Genomic DNA, 20447 nt, shown 5'->3' on the forward strand with positions numbered 1-20447 from the left:
CCTCAGCCTTCCGAGTAGCTGGGATTACAGGCATACGCCATCACGCCCGGCTAATTTTGTGTTTTTAGTAGACATGGGGCTCCTCCTTGTTGGTCAGGCTGGTCTCGAACTCCCAACCTCAGGTGATCTGCCTGCCTCGGCTTCCCAAAGTGCTGAGATTACAGGTGTGAGCCACTGTGCCTGGCCGAATTTTTGTTAGAGACAGGGTTTCATCATGTTGGCCAGGCTGGTCTCAAACTCCTGACCTCAAGTGATCCACCTGCCTCAGCCTCCCAAAGTGCTGGGATTACAGGCATGTGCTATCATGTCTGGCCTTTTAAAATTTTTTTGTAGAGATAGGGTCTTGCTATGTTGCCCAGGCTGTTCTCGAAATCCCGGCCTCAAGCAATCCTCCTACCTCAGCCTCCCACAGTGCTGAAACAACAGGTGTGAGCTGCTGCACCCAGTGTATTTATTAATATTACATCTTTAATTGTCTAGGACTGTGAGTTCCTAAAATCTAACTCAGATCATGTCACTCTTCTGTTCAAAACCCTCCAAGGGCTTCCCATTTCACCCATAACAAAAGCCTAAGTCCTAAGGACGTCCAGTAAAGCCCTACAAGAGTTGCCCCCAGGTTATCTCTCTGATGTCATCAGCTTCTACTCCCCAGCTTTTGCTCCCCACCACCAACCACGATGACCTCTGTGCTCCTCCTTTAGATACCCAGCTCACCTGCTGTTCCCTGTGCCTGGAACTGTCTTCCCACACGTGGCCCCATATGACTTACTCTCTCACCTCCTTCAGGTTGCAGCTCAGGTGTCACCTTATCAGAGAGGATCTGAGCACTCCATGCAAACCAGCAGCCCTCACCACACACACATATAGCACCATTGTCCCCCTTCCCCTGCTTGAGTCATAATATATATAACAATGCATATAATTTTCTAATTTCCTGTTTCCCACCACTAGAATATGGGCAGGGATTTGTGTGTTTGTCCACTGCAAAAATCGCACCAAAACTTGACATCATCCTTCATCCATACCCAAGCCTTCTGACATGTGACTTAAAGCCTCTCCCATCAAGTAATAGATTCTCTGTCAGCTGCCGTAACTCATTCCTGTAATCCCGGCACTTTGGGAGACTGAGGCAGGGGGACCACTTGAAGCCAGGAGTTTGAGACCAGCCTGGGTAACATAGTGAGACCCCCTCTGACTTCTATTAAAAAATTAAAGTTAAAAAACTGGCCAGGCTGGCCGGGCACGGTGGCTCACGCTTATAAACCCAGCACTTTGGGAGGCCGAGGTCAGGAGTTCGAGACCAGCCTGACCAACACAGTGAAATCCCATCTCTACTAAAAATACAAAAATTAGCTGGGCGTGGTGGTGTGCACCTGTAATCCCAGCTACTCGGGAGGCTGAGGCTGGAGAACCGCTTGAACAGGTTCTCAGGTACTGCTTCCGGATATTTCAATTCTGTAGTTCTAGAGTCAGGTCCAGCTACCAGCCAGCAGGCTGGCCAGGGTTTTGCATTTTCACTGGCTTTCCAGAAAATTCAGAGAGAGATGGCACCCACATTTTTGGAAATGTGGAGGTTGCACAGGAGCCAAGATTGTGCCACTGCACTCCAGACTGGACGACAGAGCTAGACTATTTCAAAAAAAAAAAAAAACTAGCCAAGCATGGTGGCGTACATCTGTAGTCTCCGCTACTCAGAAGACTGGGCTGGGAGGATCACTTGAGCCCAGGAGGTTGAGGCTGCAGTGAGCTATGATCACACCACTGTACTCCAGCCTGGGCGATAGAGTGAGACCCTGACTATAAAAAAAGAAAAGAAAAAAGATAGTGCATTCTCACTCCTTAACTTTGGAATCTGACTAGTTTTGTGACTTTGGCCAATAGAATGCTACTGGGTTTAGCCCACTGAAGTGATTTGTGTCATTTATGGGTTAAGGGGCTTGCAGTTCCTGGTCCCCCTCTTGGAAGCCACTGTCATGTGTACAAGCCTAGGCCAGCCTGCTGGCTGATAGCTGACTACTAGTCTAGTGGTCTCATTGCCCTAGCCAACAACTAGCTAATGCAGACATTGGAATGAGGCGACCCTCACATGAGCAAGCCCCACCAAGATCAACAAAGCCTAACCCAGATGAGTAAACTTTCCAGCCGATCCGTAGACTTTTGTTTTACACTGTTGAGTTTTGGAATGGTTTGCTACATAGCATTATTTGTGGTAACAGACAACTGATACAAGCACTTAGCCCAATGCCTGGCATGAAATAGATGCTCAATAAATATTTACAGCACAAACAATTCAATAAATGAGAAAAAGAAAAACATGCACCTTATGGGGTCTTTTTTTTTTTTTTTTTTTTTTTTTTTTGAGACAGGGTCTCACTCTTGCCCAGGCTGGAGTGCAGTGGTGTAATCATGGCTCACTGTGGCTGCAACCTCCAAGGCTCAAGCCTCCTAAGTAGCTGGGACTACAGACATGCACTGCCACGCCTGGCTACTTTCTGTGATTTTTAGTAGAGACAAGGTCTCGCTATGTTGCTCAGGCTGGTCTAGAACTCCTGAGCTCAAGTGGTCCTCCACCTCAGCCTCCCAAAATGCTGGGATTACAGGTGTGAGCCACCACTCCTGTCTTACTGGTCACTTAATAAATGACCAAGCACATCAAGCACCATGCTTGACAAATACTTGTTGAATTAGTGAGTAGAGAGTGACAGCTTCCTATTTTAGAGGTAGGTGTGGGCAAGCAAGATCTTTTGTCTTTTAAGGGCTTAAAAGAATGTCTCCTGGGGTGTGCTGGGGGAAGGTAGTAGTTTTGTAGTATTTAGTCTATAAGGAAGCTGATGCTTGAGCCTGTCTTGACCAGGAGCTTTGGGTTGGCTGTGACCTGGATTGTGGCTCCACGTGAGGACACAGGGAAGTACTGATGGAAAAGGGTCTTACAACGGCAGCCAGAGGACCCAGCCCCAGCCATGAAGCTCTGGGCCTGACCTGTAAGTCAGCTTTATGCAGTTTCCAGAACCCTCATCCACCCTTAGCTCCACTTCTCCAGGCATCGGCTACATTTCCAAAAATGTGGGTGCCATCTCCCTCTGTGTTTTCTGGAAAGCCAGTGAAAATGCAAAACCCTGGCCAGGCTGCTGGCTGGTAGCTGGACCTGACTCCAGAACTACTGAATCGAAATATCCAGAAGCAGTACCCAAGAACCTGTATTTTAAGAATTTCCACACTGCCCACAGGGGTCCTTGGACACAGAGCCGGAAGGGCAGCCTGTGCCATTACCAGCAGGTGAGTGGAGGGTTGGAATAAATAGATTCTGGGACAGAGGGAAGAACAGGGAGTGTAGCTTGAGACATTTAACCGCCTTATCTAACCATCACTACCTCCTGGGGAGGTCGGTTAACATACTGTGAAAGGAAAATAAATCTCAGGATCCCAAAATCGCTAAGCCAAAGGGAAAAGTCAAGCTGGGAACGGCTTAGGGCAAACCTGCCTCCTATTCTATTCCTAAAGAACATGGCTAGTAAGATAAAAAAGCTACATACCTCCTCACAATTTGTCCACAAGGGATTTTCTTATGGACTCAGGACAGACAGAACTCACAGTCATCCCCCTGCTCACTGAGAGAAATGCATACCTGATGGATTCCTTTGAAAAGGCTAATCAGAAACTCAAAAGAATGCAACAATTTGTCACTTATCCACCTATGACCTGGAAGCCCCTTCCCTGCTTCGAGTTGTCCTGCCTTTCCAGACCAAACCAATGTACATCTCACACATATTGATTGATGTCTCATGTCTCCCTAGAATGGATAAAACTAAGCTGTGCCCCAACCACCTTCGGCACATGTCGTCAGGACCTCCTGAGGCTGTGTCACAGGCCCGTCCTTAACTTTGGCAAAATAAACTTCCTAAATCGACTGAGACCTGTCTCAGCTATTTAGGGTTCACAATACCTATTTCATGAAGATGACATAGAAGTTAAGAAGAAATCACTTAGGCAGATAGCCTTTTACCCTTGTAAAAGGCCTTTCTTTTTCATGAAAAGCAGCCCCAAATCATTTTCTAACAAAGAGCAGCCTGTAAAGTTGAGCTGCAGATATAGACAAGCAAGCTGGGAGCTTGCATGGGTGAATGAGGGCAGGAACTAACAACTAGACATTTTCAAGATGGTGGCTCCATCTTCCCTTCTCTGCCAGCCACATGTACTGTAAGAAGCAGACAAGATGGCGCTGATCAACTGGAAAGCTCATTTGCATAATAAGATTAGGGTGAGGCGACTAGCCTTCTGCACGCACTATGTAAACGTCACACTTGATCTAACCAATCTATAAGCCCCACGTAAATCAGACACCGCCTCCTCAAACTGGACTATAAAATTTGCGCATTTGCTGCCAACCAGTCTTTTCCACTGAGACACCCCTTCCTCGATAGAGGAAGCTGTTTCTCTTTCTCTCCTCTTCTACCTATTAAACCTCCGCTCCTAACCTCCTCATGTGTGTCCATGTCCTAAATTTTCCTGGCTGCAACAATGAACCCCAGGGTATATATCCCAGACAACATAGCCACTTCAGAGGTGGACACTGAGGCTCAGACAGAAAGTATCCCGGTCTGCCTTACTTTATGTTGTGGGCTTTTTGCTTGTACCCCAGGGGAACCCACTCAACAAAACACCTGGTATTTTGCTCTCAGTCTTCACGCAAGGTCATTTTAGGCTTGCTAGCTCCCTGCTGAAGGTCACATGCTGAAATGAAATTGAAAGCACAGAATAACTAAGTGAGCAGACCCTCCACCTGGAAAATCCAGGTGGCATCAGTGGAAGAGCCAAGATGTGGGAGGTTTTCGTGTCTATTTTTAAGCAATTGAAGTAAATTAAATGTCTCTTTCACGGCCAAGCTAAATGTTGTTTGCAAGTTTGGAGCTTTGTTTGTATGTATATATTTTAAATAAATTTGATAATTAAGTCACGAATGCTCCCAGCACACTTGGATATATTTAAATTACAGGCTTCTGATCAAATGGAGAAAAATCACAAATATGGGCCTAAATGATGCCTTTTTCTGTTCAGTGCCTTTTGCAGCATTCAAATGGGTCTGTCAGCTTAATGGCCAATTCTAAGGCTGCTGGGAATGACAGGAGGTGGAGGGACTGGCAAAGAGACTACAGGAAGTGAAACCCTGTGGTGAAAAATTGTGGTTCTTTTAAGAAAACATTTCATCTGCGCCTGTAATTCATTTCAACAAGCCAATTTTGAAAACACAAACAAGCTGGTAAAAGGGGTGTTTGTCTCTGCCTGACTGGCAGCACTCCATACCCACCATTAACAGCCAGTTCCTGAACACTGTGGCTTCTGGAACCAGGGGGTCCCAGGTCGAATCTCCTTTGGCCCTTGCTGTGGTGCCTGTCTGGGCAAGTTGGAGATTCTAGTGCCCGCCCTACTGTAGTCTCTGTAGAGTAACTGCCCATCCACTGTCAAAACAAATCCAGATCTAGTAAAGAGTGGCTTTTCCCATCCCTATGTCCTGAATGGTATTGCCTAGGTTTTCTTCTACAGCTTTTATGGTTTTAGGTCTTACGTTTAAGTCTTTAATCCATCTTGAATTAATTTTTGTATAAGGTGTAAGGTAGAGCTCCAGTTTCAGCTTTCTGCATATGGCTAGCCAGTTTTCACAGCACCATTTATTAAATAGGGAATCCTTTCCCTATTGCTTGTTTTTGTCAGGTTTGTCAAAGATCAGATAGTTGTAGATGTGTGGTGTTATTTCTGAGGCCTCTGTTCTGTTCCATTGGTCTATATATCTGTTTTGGTACCAGTACCGTGCTGTTTTGGTTACTATAGCCTTGTAGTGCAGTTTGAAGTCAGGTAGCATGATGCCTCCAGCTTTGTTCTTTTTGTTTAGGATTGTCTTGGCTATGCAGGCTCTTTTTTGGTTCCACATGAAGTTTAAAGTAGTTTTTTCCAATTCTGTGAAGAAAGTCAGTGGTAGCTTGATGGGGATAGCATTGAATCTATAAATTACTTTGGGCAGTATGGCCATTTTCATGATATTGATTCTTCCTATCGATGAGCATGGAATGTTCTTGCATTTGTTTGTGTCCTCTTTTATTTCCTTGAGCAGTGGTTTGTAGTTCTCCTTGAAGAGGTCCTTCACATCCCTTGTAAGTTGGATTCCTAGGTATTTTATTGAATGGGAGTTCACTCATGATTTGACTCTCAGTTTGTCTGTTATTGGTGTATAGGAATGCTTGTGATTTTTGTACAATCTACTATAAAGACACATGCACACGTATGTTTTTTGCAGCATTGTTCACAATAGCAAAGTCTTGGAACCAACCCAAATGCCCATCAATGATAGACTGGATAAAGAAAATGTGGCACATATGCACCATGGAATACTATGCAGCCATAAAAAAGGATGAGTTCATGTCCTTTGCAAGGACATGGATGAAAATGGAAACCATCATTCTCAGCAAAGTAACACAAGAAGAGAAAACCAAACACTGCATGTCCTCAATCATAAGTGAGAGTTGAACAATGAGAACACGTAGACACAGGGAGGGGAACATCACACACCAGGGCCTGTCAGGGGGTGGGGGGCTGGGGGAGGGATGGCATTAGGAGAAATACCTAAGATAAATGACAAGTTGATGGGTGTAGCAAACCAAAATGGCACATGTATACGTATGTAACAAACCTGCACGCTGTGCACATGTAAACCAAAACTTAAAGTATAATTTTAAAAAAATAAAAAAGAAAAATCCTATTTGAAGGAAACAAAAAAGAGTGGCTTTATTTGAAAGGATTACTGCAAGGTGCAGGAGGGACTATTTTTTTTCTTTTTTTTTTGAGACGGAGTCTTGCTCTGTCATCCAGGCTGGAGTGCAGTGTCACCATCTCGGCTCACTGCAAGCCCCGCCTCCCAGGTTCACACCATTCTCCTGCCTCAGCCTCCCGAGTAGCTGGGACTACAGGTGCCCGTGACCACACCCGGGTAATTTTTTGTATTTTTAGTAGAGACGGGGTTTCACTGTGTTAGCCAGGATGGTCTCAATCTCCTGACCTCGTGATCCGCCCGCCTCGGCCTCCCAAAGTGCTGGGATTACAGGTGTGAGCCACTGCGCCCAGCCAGGAGGGACTATTATAACAGGGGAAGGGAGACTTGCAAAAGAGAGTACGCTGTGGCCACAAGGGTTAGGCCAAAAAGAGCTTTTCTTTTATAGGAAGAAGAAAACAAGGCTAGAAAGAACCTGGAAGTGGGGTGAAAGGGTGACATGATGGGTTAGTAGATCAGAGAATATATCAACCTGAGGCCAACCTATTCTGAGGAGGGGCTGTCTGCTGGCCCAGGCCCAGGGTGAGCCAAAGTTCAGGGGCCTGGACGAAGGAAAGAATCTTAACCAAAGTGGTTGACCAGCGTTTTATAAGGATTGATTAGTGGGACAAGCAGTTCAGGTAATCACTTATAAGACAATGAATGAGAATTGGAGGGTCTGTGTCCTGTTTACCTGCTCTCACAGGTAAACAATGGGGGTGGTGTCTTGGAGTCTTATCTAAATTCTCTTGGGGGGGTGGGGGGTGATTCTTTGCAGTAAACTTTTTTCCACAACACAAAAGGGTGAGAGCAATTCCTTTTTACTTTTTCCCGGGGACACAAGACTCAGGGAAAATTCAACATTGTCACTACTCAAGGGTGGAAACTTAGTGTAGCACATAACCATGAGGATTCTAAACCTGTGGCTGCTGAGTTCAAACACCAGCATCCCAGTGAGCCTGGTGGGTTAGGAGATCTTTCTGTGCTTTACTTGCTCCCTCCCTGATATGGTTTGGCTGTGTCCCCACCCAAATCTCATCTTGAATTGTAGCGCCCATAATTCCGTGTTGCTGAAGGGCCCAGTGGGAGATAACTGAATGATAGGGAAGGTTCCCCCCATACTGTTCTCCTGGTAGTGAATAAGACTCATGAGATCTGATGGTTTTATAAGCAGTTTCCCTTTTCACTTGGTTCTCATTCTCTTGTCTTCCACCATGTAAAACGTGCCTTTCACCTTCCACCATGATTTTGAGGCCTCCCCAGCCATGTGGAACTGTGAATCCATTAAACCTTTTTGTTTGTAAATTGCCCAGTCTCCGGTATGTCTTTATCAGCAGCATGAAAGCGGACTAATATACTCCCTAAAATGGGGATGAGCATAATCATTACAATAGCTACGATCTTCATATTTTTTAAGTATTTTAGCACAGTACCTAGAATCCACTAATCTATGAACTGATCCTGAGCAAGCCTGTTTCCTACTCAGACTCCAAGCTCAGTAGGAACATAACTTTCCATGCCTCTGCACAATGCTGCAAAAGGCCTGCATACTTGGAGTCCACAGGAGAGTGTGCTCAAAACACAAAAGTCCCAGTGACCCCGCACCACTCGGCATCAAACCAAAGGTGGCAGGACTGTGTCCCCTGGCCACTTGCCTTCTCACTCGAACAGACTGTGGATGCAGCACTTGCTCGTGGGTAATTGTGGATCTGACTTTCCAAAAGTACAAGTATGTGGCCACTTTAATCACTGAGCCTCAGTTTCGCTCTCTGTAAAATAGGGAGAACTAATAATCCTAGCTGCAGAGATTAAACGGTGGATGCAAACAGCCTTGTACGAAGTTGTTATCTGTGCAGAGGAAAAAGCGGTGTCACTAGCGTGGAAGGACCCAGAGGATACAGCCAAGCCTTTCTGTCTTCTCCATCCCCTGGCCTTTTAAACGGGAGTGGGGCGGGGCCACGGCATCGATCACTCGGCGCTCCTCCAGGCACTGCGTCGTGATCAGACGAGCGGTGAGCGATCGATACTCCTATGCTAACCTCTGGCTTCTCAGGGGAGACAGCCGAGTGGTCGGACCAAACGCAACGAGTCCTCGCCAGCCCAAAGGCGACTCGACACCGTCCCAGCTGAAGAGAGGTTAGTCTGAGCAACTCGAGAGCGGAGTCAGCTCCAGTTCCTCAGAAGTGGAGAAGCCGGGTTCAGAGGCATAGACCGCGCAGGCGTCATGTGAAGCAGCCAAGCCCGGCTTCGCGCGTGCGCCTTGGAAAACCCCGAGGGTGGCTCGAGTTGCCGCATGCGCTCTGAGAATGCAATTTAGCTCGTCGCCGGCCTGCCCTGCCGGAGGATAAAGGGAAAGGTTCCGCGCGTGCGTAGTGCTCGTCTCATGGCAGTGGTTTTGCGCATGCGTGAGGGCAGGCCCTTACGGCGGGCTGCTGTGCGCTTTAGCGGTTCTTGGCGTCGCGTTGGTGTAGCCCTAGTGCGCCTGCGCGGGTTTTATGCTCCGCTGATTTTGGGCAACGAGCCGCTGCCCCTGGGCCGCAAGGCCGGCTGGAAACGATTCCGCCGTCAGGTCCCAAATATGAGCCGCGAGAAATGCAGCCCCGGGGAAGACGCTGAGGAGGGAAGGGGGTCTGAGGCCTCCGGGCTCAAGGCCAGTGCGGGGTACGGGGGACCCTCTGGGGCCTGGGTGTGTGACTGCCGTAAGGAAAGGTGCTTGTAGCTCGGTAAGACTTAACGATGGGCATCGGTGCGTTTCCCGGCAACGGTAGGAATCGCCGTGCTCAGGAGGACTCGGGAGCAAGCCCGGGGACAGGAGGTGCGCAGGCGTTGGGGCCACACGGACGACCCAAACACAAGACTGTGTGCCCTTTAGAGAGCCAAAGGGATCCTTGTGCCATGAATTAAAGCTTTCTAGAAAATGTTCCAAACTTTCCTGGGAAGTTTTACGAAGCTCTTGTTTTTGCACAATTTTTGTGGAATACTGCCATAATAACATTGAGGAGATTAGAGAACTGGACCGCCTGTTCCCAGAAAGCTAGGTGTAGGCTGATCTGTCCTGGAAGCCCCTTTTGGGAGGCTTTCTCATGACCAGCATGGTGCTTGCAGAGTGCCCACCCTGAGACCCTCTGCAAATCACAGTGAGGCTCTCGGAGAGGCCATTCCACCCAACCACCTTAAAGAATACTCAGGGAGGTGCTTTAGAGGAGTTGATGTTTAAAAATAATTTAAGGCTGGGCGCGGTGCCTCACGCCTGTAATCCCAGCCCTTTGGGAGGCCGAGACAGGCCGATCACTTCAGGTCAGGAGTTCACAAGACCAGCCTGGCCAACATGGCGCAACCCCGTCTCTACTAAAAATAAAAAATTAGCTGAGTGTGGTGGTGCACATCTGTAATCACAGCTGCTTGGGCGGCTGAGGCAGGAGAATTGCTTGAACCTGGGAAGCGGAGGTTGCAGTGAGCCAAGATTGGGCCAGTGCACTCCAGCCTGGGTGACAGAGCGAGACTCCGTCTCAAAAAAAATAATAAAAATAATTTGAGAGAATCCTAGGATGACAGGGCAGTGGCTTCCAAGAGGGATATATCCCATAACCTACCAGGGACCTACTTTGCCAGTTTGCATAGTGTATTCTGCCTGGATGGAGAGTTTATAAAGTCCAGGCCTGAGTCTATTCCGGCTGTTTTATACAGGTTATACTTGGCTCCTTTTTGTTTAGTACGACCAACAAGAAGCCTTTTATAAGATTCATTTTAGTCTTATTTATAAATCCAGGAGAAAAACCACTCAGAGGTTAGCACATAACAGCCTATATTCTGACCTTCTTTGCAAGATCATCTCATACACCAGCAGACAAGACTTTATGTAAGGAGCATTTAGGGGCTGAGTCAAGTCCACTCAAAAGCTGTTTTATGCAACCCACACTTGATCTCCCCCTGAAAGCTGTTCCAGGTTATGAGGCCAGTTCACAAAGCCAGGACATAAGCCCACTCAAGCTGTTTCTATACCTGACCGCCCCCCTCCCCACAAAAATAAATAAAGCCTTCTCTGGGCCGGGCGTGGTGGCTCATGCCTGTAATCTGAGCACTTTGGGAAGCCAAGCAGATCACCCTGAGGTCAGGAGTTCAAAACCAGCCTGGGCAACAGGGTGAAACCCCGTCTCTACTAAAAATAGAAAAACTAGCCGGGCACAGTGGCGGGCACCTGTAATCCCAGCTACTCAGGAGGCAGAGGCAGGAGAATTGCTTGAACTTGAGAGGCAGAGGTTGCAGTGAGGCGGGATCGCACCATTGCACTCCAGCCTGAGTGACAGAAAGACTCTGTCTCAAAAAAAAATAAAAATAAAAAAACCTTCTGTGATCAACAAGAGGTCTTTGAAGGCCAATACCTGTTGAGCTCTGGGAGACTGACTTGTAAAGTGAAGATACGAGGCCACTCAGGCTTTTTGATATGGCCCACATTTGGGTTACGGTAGGTGTCAGTTTGCCTGGAATAACACCAGTTTTTTACTGATGCAGACATAAATATTAATAGCATCTTGGTTTGGATGACCCACCTATACCTGGCCACTAGAAGGCTATCTGTACAACTCCCAATAAACCCTTTTATGTGGAGCTCTTGAAGGCCAGTCTGTGGCACCACTCTCAAAGACTGCTTCACACATCTTTTTTCTTCTTGCAGGGAACTGGCAAGTCACACATCTTATTCTTGACTCCCTCCTTTGGAAACCTGTTTGTTTAATGTAAGCCTTTTGTGTGCGTGTGCTTTTTTTTTTTTTTTTTGGGGGGAGGGACAGAGTCTTGCTCTGTCACCCAAGCTGGAGTGCGGTGGCTAGATCTCAGCTCACCCCAACCTCTGCCTCCCAGGTTCAAGCAATTCTCCTACCTTAGCCTCCCGAGTAGCTGGGATTATAGGCGTGGACCACCACGCTAGCTAATTTTTGTATTTTTCGTAGAGATGGGTTTTCACCATGTTGGCCAGGCTGGTCTCAAGCTCCTGACCTCAGGTCATCCACCCTCCTCAGCCTCCCAAAGTGCTAGGATGACAGGCGTGAGCGATGCATGTGGCCTTAATATAAGACTTTATAAACAGCAATTCAGTGAGGAGTTCTGGGAAGCCAATCAATAAAGCCAGGCCATAAGGCTACTCTGGCTAGTCCTTTCCTCTAGAAAACTGCTTGATACAACAAGAAGCCTTTTTATCAGACCACTATGTGGGAAATGCCAGAAGGCTGATGAGCCTGGACCTGAGGCCATTCAGAAAGGCAGTGACCTGTGGCTCGCACCTGACCTTCCCAGGAGGGCCATCTCAAGTGGTTGGTGGTGTGAAGGCTGCTTCTCATAGCCCATGCGGCCAGCGACCCTGGAAGATTGTTTCATACAGCCAAGAAGAGAGTGTTTCCCCAGCCAGACCAAGACTCCTTCTGTAAGGCCATTTTGCATGGCTAACAGGAGCCAATGTGAGGCTGCTCGCAGGGGGGGTAGATGGACACAACAAACAACTCTTTCCTGGCACAATGAAGAAACCACAGATCGATTTGTAAAACTAAGACAAAATCTGACTTCACCTGGTCCTCAGACAAGCCCCCATCTATAGGAAGGCCAGTTTTTAAAACAAGTTACAAGGGCCGGGCGTGGTGGCTCACACCTGTAATCCCGGCACTTCAGGAGGCTGAGGTGGGTGGATCACTTGTGGTCAGGAGTTGGAGACCAGCCTGGCCAACATGGCGAAACCCCGTCTCTACTAAAAATACAAAAATTAGTCGGGCGTGATGGCATGCGTGCCTGTGGTCCCAGCTTCTCAGAGGCTGAGGCAGGAGAATCGCTTGAACCTGGGAGGCGGAGATTGCAGTGAGCCGAGATCGCATCACTGCACTCCAGACTGGGTGACAGAGCAAGACTCCATTTCACAAAACTGCTTTGGAAGACTGCTTCCTATACCAGGATGTGGCTGTCTGATATGGCAACTACATAAAAGGCCAAATCATGAGAGGTTTGGGGAAGCCTATGCAACAAGGCAGAAGACTGATGCGGCCAGAATGCCACTTCACCATGCTGCCAACATAAGGCCTTGTAGGAGGCTATAGTTTTATTTTTTGAAACAGGGTCTTACTCTGTCACCCAGACGGGAGTGCAGAGGCACAAACACGGTTCACTTGCAGCCTTAAACTCCTGAGCTCAAGCAATCTTCCTGCTTCAGCCCCCGGAGTAGCTGGGGCTACAGGTGTGTGCCACCATGACCAGCTAACTAATTTTTTAATTGTTTTTAGAGACAGGGTCTTTACATGTTGCCCAGGCTGGTCTCGAATTCTTGGGCTCAAGCAGTCCTCCTGTTTCAGACTCCCGAGTAGCTGGGATTACAGGGGCCCTGCTAGGGGAAAGTGTATAATAATCTTGAGGCCTTTGGGGAGGCCATTTCAAGTGGCTTATACAGAGGCAATCTGAAAAGCCATTTTGAAAACAAACTTATACAGCCATCCTGAAGCCTCTGTCTCTGGAAAACCATCATATATTGTCAACATAAGTATCTCTGAAGGCCTTTTGATGAGGCCGTTCATTGAAGAACTCTGCATTAAAGAATAATCATAAGGCTATTTCATGTGGCCAAGAGCAGATAGTTTTGTACAGCCAACTCACAGTATTAGGAGGCCATCTTTCCCAGAAGGCTGTGTCCATTGGCCTTCAACATGAGGTCTCCAAGGCCGATTTGCAAAGTAGCAGATAGGCTGCCTATGAAGACCAAACATGAGGCCACCCTGGGAGGCCAGGTGACAAAGCAGCACACGGGGCCACTGGGGGAACCTGGCTACAAAGCCGCACACGTGAGGCCACCTTGAGAAGCTGGCTTGGTAAGGCTGATAGGCGCCCTGTGAGGGGCCATTTTATAAGGTCACCCTGAAACACCAATTTACAAAGCCCGTAATCTGCATTGCAGAGAACAGGTTTATAGCCCATTTGAAACCCTCTGGGAGGCTGTTTTCTAAGGCCATCAAGAGACAGGTTTGCAAAGCTGGTATGTAGAGCCCCAGTGGAAGCCAGTTTTATAGTAAGGCAATAAATGGTCTCCTGGGAGGCCTTTCCACTGGCCTTTATGAGAAGCCAGGATATGAGGCCCCTGAGGTCTTTTGGATGCTCAAGATGAGACTTCTCCATGTTGCTCTATAAGATTCATGTAAGCCACACACGGGATGAGCCAGGAGGCCACCCAGGGAGGCCAGGGATGGGCCCATGTGGTGTCTTGTGCTGGCCTAGTGGATAAGTCCATGCTGGAAATTGGACTGTGAAACACTCCAAGAAGGCTGTGAATGAGGCCAACACAAGCCTTCTAGGAGGCTAGAGATAGAACCCACCCTGGCAGGCTGGGGCTCTCTGAGCCCTACCATACCCTGAGCTTGCTAGAAAGAAAGTTCATTGTGAACCAAGAATGGAAATGAACTCATTGTAAGCTCAGCCCTGTGGATACAAAGTCCAAAGAGCTCACCCTTGAAGGCAATGAGTGTTCTGGGCAGACACTGCCACTTACTGTGTAGTTTGGCACAAATTGCTTAACCTCAAAATCTCAGTTTATTCATCTGTAAAACTCCCATCATAGGATTGCAAGGGACGTGTTAATCTATGTCAAGCATGCAGCATTGACATGGCGCACAGGAGAGGGTGCTGAGATCAGCCAGAATTTAAGCCCTGCTTCTGCACAAATGATTGACCGTAGGCCTTGGGGCAAGTCACTTCATTTTTGTTTTTTTTTTTTAATTTGAGACAGGATCTTGCTCTGTCACCCAGGCTGGTGGCATGATCTCGGCTTACTGCAACCTTTGCCCCCAGGCTTAAGTGATCCCACCACCTTTAATCTCCCGAGTAGCTGGGACCACAGGCATGTACTGCCGTGCCCAACTAATTTTTGTATTTTTTGTAGAGATGGGGTCTTGCCATGTTGGCCAGGCTGGTCTTGAATTCCTGAGCTCAAGTGATCCAATTGCCTCGGCCTCCCAAAGTGCTGGGATTACAGGCGTGAGCCACCATGCCGGCCTTCTCGAATACTTTTCAAAGTCTGGCACTCCTGAGTGACTGCCATGAGGCAGACTCTGCTTTTAGGCTCTGGGAAACATAGGGGAATGAGCTACGTTCTTGCCCTGGTGGAGCTGGCAGTGCAGTGTTGGATAGACACACATGTAAGCAGGTGTTTTCATACATCCTGACAAGTACTGTAAGAGAAGCTCAAGGGCTACAGGAACACAGAACACTGTTGGAGAGTCTTGGCAGGCCTCACATAGGGACATTTAAGATGGGCTTTAAAGGTTGGGTAGGAGTTTGCCAGGCAGCGGAGGGGTATGGGAGGCACTGCAGATGAGGACAATACACGTTCCTTTCTGAACAGACATTTATCCAGTGCTTGCTGAGTACCAGGTCTTGCAACAGGCCCTGAAGATACAGCGGTGACCCCAGACAGATGAGGGCCCTCCCCTCCAGAGTTTCTGCCCAACAGAGAAGACTGCTGTTGAAAAATCCTCGCAGATGAGATGCAGGAAGCTGCAGGAATGCACAGGGGATCAGATCTGTCCTGGTGTCTGACTCTTGTTTCTCTCCACCTCCCCAGGCACGGGACTGAACCAGCTGGTGGTGGCCCTATGGCTGGAGACACCCCCTGCCCCGCAGAGCCCCTGGCCAGAGAAGGCACTTTATGGGAGGCCCTCAGGGCGCTCCTGCCGCACAGTAAAGAAGACCTGAAGTTGGACCTCGGGGAGAAAGTGGAGAGGAGCGTGGTGACATTGTTGCAGCGAGCCACTGAGCTCTTCTACGAGGGCAGGAGGGACGAGTGTCTGCAGACCAGCGAGGTGATCCTGGACTACTCCTGGGAGAAGCTCAACACGGGCACGTGGCAGGACATAGACAAAGACTGGCGCCGGGTCTACGCCATCGGCTGCCTCCTGAAAGCCCTGTGTCTGTGCCAGGCACCTGAGGATGCCAACACTGTGGCCGCAGCCCTGCGGGTCTGTGACATGGGCCTGCTGATGGGGGCAGCCATCCTGGGGGACATCCTCCTTAAAGTCGCTGCCATCCTCCAGACACACCTCCCTGGAAAGAGGCCTGCCCATGGCTCCATCCCGGAGCAACCCTGCACAAAGGTATGTGGGGGAGATTGTCCCCAAGCACACTAGCCATCCAGCAACCCTGTTGTTCTAGAAATTCCGAGTCATCTCTCCCCTGGGGTGAGGCCTCGTGACCTGCAACCCCTCTGGTGGAAAACAGCATCGCCATTGATTTTGGATTTCTGTTTGTTTTTGGAAGCAGGCTCCTGTTCTGTCGCCCAGGCTGGAGTGCAGTAGTGCGATCTCGGCTTCTTGCAGCCTCCACTTCCTGGACTCAAGCAATCCTTCTGCCTCAGCCTCCTTAGTAGCTGGAACTATGGGTGCATGGCACCACACCCAGCTAATTTTTTTAGTTTCTTATTTATTTTTTATTTTTTGTAGAGATAGGGTCTCATGTTTCTCAGGCTAATCTGGAACTCCTGGCCTAAAGCAATCCTCCTGTCGTGGCCTCCTGAAGCACTGAGATTACAGGTGTGAGCCACCGTGCTCAGCCCCCATTGATTTTGGAAATGGAACAGCTCCATTCATTTTCTCTTTTTTTTTTTTTTTTTGCAAAGGCAGTGCCCTTTCAGCAGAGAGGCAGCAGAGAAACTTCGTGGTTCCTGAGGGAAACAGCTTAAAGCGATTATGTGGGTGAGAGCTGCAGCCAGCGGCAGCCCGTTTCTTTCAGCTTCTTGGTGGGCTTGCTGAAGTCTCACCCAGGCGAGGCGATACCTCTGGCTGCTCCTGTCTCTGTGCTCCTGGGTTTGGATGAGATACTACAACTAGCTGATGTCTGTTTTGGGATCAATCTCTCCCACCCCTTGGGTCTATGTGCCTGTTCCAAAGAGCACCCCCAGGAGCAGAGCATGGTTTACTCTGAAGGCTTCAGGTCCTGGTGCTGACACACACAGGCCTCACTTACAACACACTCAAGCAAGTCACTTAACCTCCTTTGAGCCTCGGTTTCCTTGTCTGTAGAGTGGCAGAGTACTGACCCACAGAAAGAAATGACTAAGACTGTACTAGACACTCGGTAGTGGAATTATGGGATGTTTCTGACATTTTTCTAAATGCTTTGCTATGTTTTCCGAATTTCCTACAATGCATATTATTATTATTATTATTTTTGAGACGGAGTCTCACTCTGTCGCCCCGGCTGGAGGGCAGTGGCGCAATCTTAGCTCCCTGCAACCTCTGCCTCCCAGGTTCAAACGATTCTCCTGCCTCAGTCTCCCAAGTAGCTGGGATTATAGGCACCCACCACCACGCCCGGCAATTTTTGTATTTTTAATAGAGACAGGGTTTCACCATGTTGGCCAGGCTTGTCTGGACCTCAGGTGATCCACCCACCTCAGCCTCCTAAGTGCTGGGATTACAGGCGTGAGCCACAAATTATTTTTATATAAGAAAAATGCAAGTGATTGACACTAAACACACATGCATGTAACCAAAATAAAAGAAAATCAAATAAAGGGAGAAGAAAATTTTTCAACAAATATGTCAGACAATGAATATCTCTATTACGTAAGGAATGGTACAAATCAATAGGGAAAAAATCTTGAGCCCCAGGAGGTAGAAATCCAGGAACCTGAACAGACTGTTCACAAGAAGGAAATAGATCTGTTAAACAAATGTGCAGGAGAATGTTCAGCCTCACCTCTGGTTAAAAAAATAAAAGAGAGAGATGCAAATAGCAAAACAGCATTTCATCTTTGGCTGTTAAGTTAGCAAACAAGGCTTCATATGATACCCGGTGTTGCCAAGGGCACCATGTGGCCAAGGGCATGGTGTGTGGGTTGCTCTTTTGTTTCATTTTTTTTACAGACAGGGTCTTGCCCAGTCACCCACTCTGGAGTGCAGTGGCACAATCATAGCTCTCTGCCGGCTGGGCATGGTGGCTCACCCCTATAATCCCAGCACTTTGGGAGGCCGAGGCTGGCAGATCACCTGAGGTCAGGAGTTCGAGACCAGCCTGGCCAACATGGTGAAACCTCATATCTACTAAAAATACAAAAATTTGCTGGGTGTCCTGGCACATGCCTGTAATCCCAGCTACTCTGGAGGCTGAGGCAGGAGAATTGCTTGAATCCCTGAGGCAGAGGTTGTAGTGAGCCGAGATTGTGCCACTGCACTCCAGCCTGGGCAACAGAGCAAGACTCGGTCTCAATAAATAAATAAAAATAAATAAATAAATAAATAAATAAATAAATAAATAAAACATAGCTCACTGCAGCCTCGACCTCCTAGGCTTAGGTGATTTCTCCTACCTCAGCTTCCCGAGTGGCTGGGACTACAGGCATGTACCACCACGCCGAGCTTTTTAAATTTTTTCTAGAGACAGAGGTTTCTCTATGTTGCCCAGGCTCGTTTCAAACTCCTGGGCTCAAGCAGTCCTTCCACCTTGGTCTCCCAAAGTGCTGGGATTACAGGTATGAGCCAGTGTGGCTGGCCATTTCCCAGCAGGTTCACACCTGTGGACACTGAGGTTCTCAAGCAGCAAGTAACTTACTCAGGTCACCCAGTTGGGAGTGGTTAAGTAAATGATGGTGCAGCCACTCCTAAGAAACTGTAAGGACCGGGTGGCCACGTGGAAACTGCTTTTGATAAATGATTGGAGGGGAGAGGCAGGGCTGCTGCTTCATCATTGCTGTTACTCCCAGCGGGTCAGAGATATTTTGCATGTGTGTGTGTGTGTGTGTGTGTGTGTGTGTGTGTGTGTGTGTGTGTGTATGTGTGTAAGATGGGAAAAGAATATGTAGGAATGAGAAGACCTTAAGATGGTGAAGTTGGAGATAGTAAGTTTTCCTTTATTTCAGAATGTCTGTGAAAGCAGTTTATAATGAAACAAACATTTTTAATGAAATGGTTAAGAAAAAAACCACCTTGATCTCATGAGGAGCAAATAGTAATAGTAGCAGTAATAATAACAAACGTTGTCTATTGTTGTTACCGGTACTCTTGACAGCTAAGCTCTCCTACCCCTGACACAGGTTCCTGGTGGAATACCTCAAATGTCGACTTCCTGAGGTGGTTGCTATTTTGTTCTGTTTTGATTTTAAACAGAAAGCAAGGGCGGACCATGGTTTGATTCCAGATGTGAAGTTAGAAAGAACAGTCCCCCGGCTGCACCGTCCGTCCCTCCAGCATTTCAGGGAGCAGTTTTTGGTTCCAGGGAGGCCCGTGATCCTGAAAGGCGTGGCTGACCACTGGCCGTGCATGCAGAAGTGGAGGTGGGTGGTCGCCGAGGGAGGTGAGGTCCCTTTTCCCATTTTAGCGTTCCCCAGGGCTCCCGGAATTCCTCCCGACCATCCCCAGGGAAATGCAACCTTGCAGATGCTTCCCTAGCAGCCCTTGACTGATTGCCAAGGGGTTAAAAAAGAGTGAAAAGTAAGGTGCTCTGAATTTACGCCGCATGTTATGGGATTCTTACCTTCTACCTTGCTCACCCTAAGCGGTTTTTTAATGAGTCCCTAAGTGGCAGTCCTAGAATGTGTCTGTTATGCAATTTTACAGGATCCTAGCAATTTCAGACCATCTCAGGGCCCTGAGGCTAAGCACAGAAATAACCCAAGAGACAGCCCCTCTTTCTCTGAGGGATTCTGTGGTCTCTTGTGTTTGTTTCTAGTCCTTTCTCAGAATCATGATGGGGAGATCAGATCAGGCAGCTGGAGCGTGGCTGTCATGCCGCGGCTCTGCATGAGTTTGGAAATAAGGAGGCATCTCTCCAGGAAGGTAGATGGAGTCAGCCTGTTTTGTGGTTTAGCGGAGGGAATGGTACCCGCTGAGACATGTGGAGGAATTCTTATTGCAGGAGCTCTCCTCACAGCAAGGCTTCATTAAGCATTTTACTATGTACCTGGCACTAGGACAGGTGTTGTCATCACCCCCATTCTGTAAATGGGGATCAAGGACTCAGGTTCAGTAACCTGCCTCAGATCCCCTGGCCTGTAACTGATGAGGCCTGGAATCAGTCCCAGGCTAGAGGGCAGAGTCCAGGAGACTGCCACCTGCCATGCTGTCCGCTATTTGTTCAGAGGTTTCTCAGCTTAGTGACAAAATGAGCAAAGAAAGAAGTGAGGAGGCCGTTGGCAAGCAGGGAACTAGAGCAGCCCAGCCAACCAGACTTACCGGCCCTATCTGCAAAGCTGCACAGCACTGTGTATGAGCCACACAGCCTTGAGCAGGGAGCCCCACCTCTCCATGCCGGTTTCCTCATCAGTGAAGCTGGGGATGACAGTCCTTGTCTCTGCACATGAGGTTTTCCGAGGATGAAAGGGGACCACATGCAAAGCACACTTAGTACTATGCCCAACAGATATTAGCAGTGACGATGCCAATGTGTGTCTTTCTGCTAGTTTGGAGTATATCCAAGAGATCGCTGGCTGCCGAACTGTCCCAGTGGAAGTTGGTTCGAGGTACACAGATGAGGAATGGTCCCAGACCCTCATGACGGTCAACGAGTTCATCAGCAAATACATCGTGAATGAGGTACATCATGGGGACTGCTTTCCCCTAATACTTGCAAGGGAGAGAGCATAGTACATTTAGGCAAATAACCCTCCATGTGTTGTAATGGGAGGTTTTGG

The 20447-nt window shown here is 48.2% G+C and overlaps 1 protein-coding gene across 6 annotated transcripts in view; it reads left to right on the forward strand.

The window, feature by feature from the left end:
• KDM8 (lysine demethylase 8) overlaps positions 1–20447 on the forward strand; it is a 48959-nt gene that overhangs the window by 20354 nt on the left and 8158 nt on the right. Inside the window, exons 1-4 of one of the 6 annotated variants that reach the window (XM_004057386.5) lie at positions 8801–8935; positions 15387–15915; positions 18925–19091; positions 20217–20349. In XM_004057386.5, coding sequence (XP_004057434.1) covers positions 15418–15915; positions 18925–19091; positions 20217–20349 — 798 coding nt within the window. In that variant the 5' untranslated portion in view covers positions 8801–8935; positions 15387–15417. Of the gene's footprint in view, positions 1–8800; positions 8936–9272; positions 9461–11129; positions 11536–15386; positions 15916–18924; positions 19092–20216; positions 20350–20447 lie in introns of those variants that run through there. The other 5 variants (XM_019012014.4, XM_004057387.5, XM_019012013.4 and 2 more) reach the window with 5 other exon arrangements.

Source organism: Gorilla gorilla, chromosome 18 (genome assembly GCF_029281585.2).
Source record: "Gorilla gorilla gorilla isolate KB3781 chromosome 18, NHGRI_mGorGor1-v2.1_pri, whole genome shotgun sequence".
Classification (NCBI taxonomy): Eukaryota; Metazoa; Chordata; class Mammalia; order Primates; family Hominidae; genus Gorilla; species Gorilla gorilla.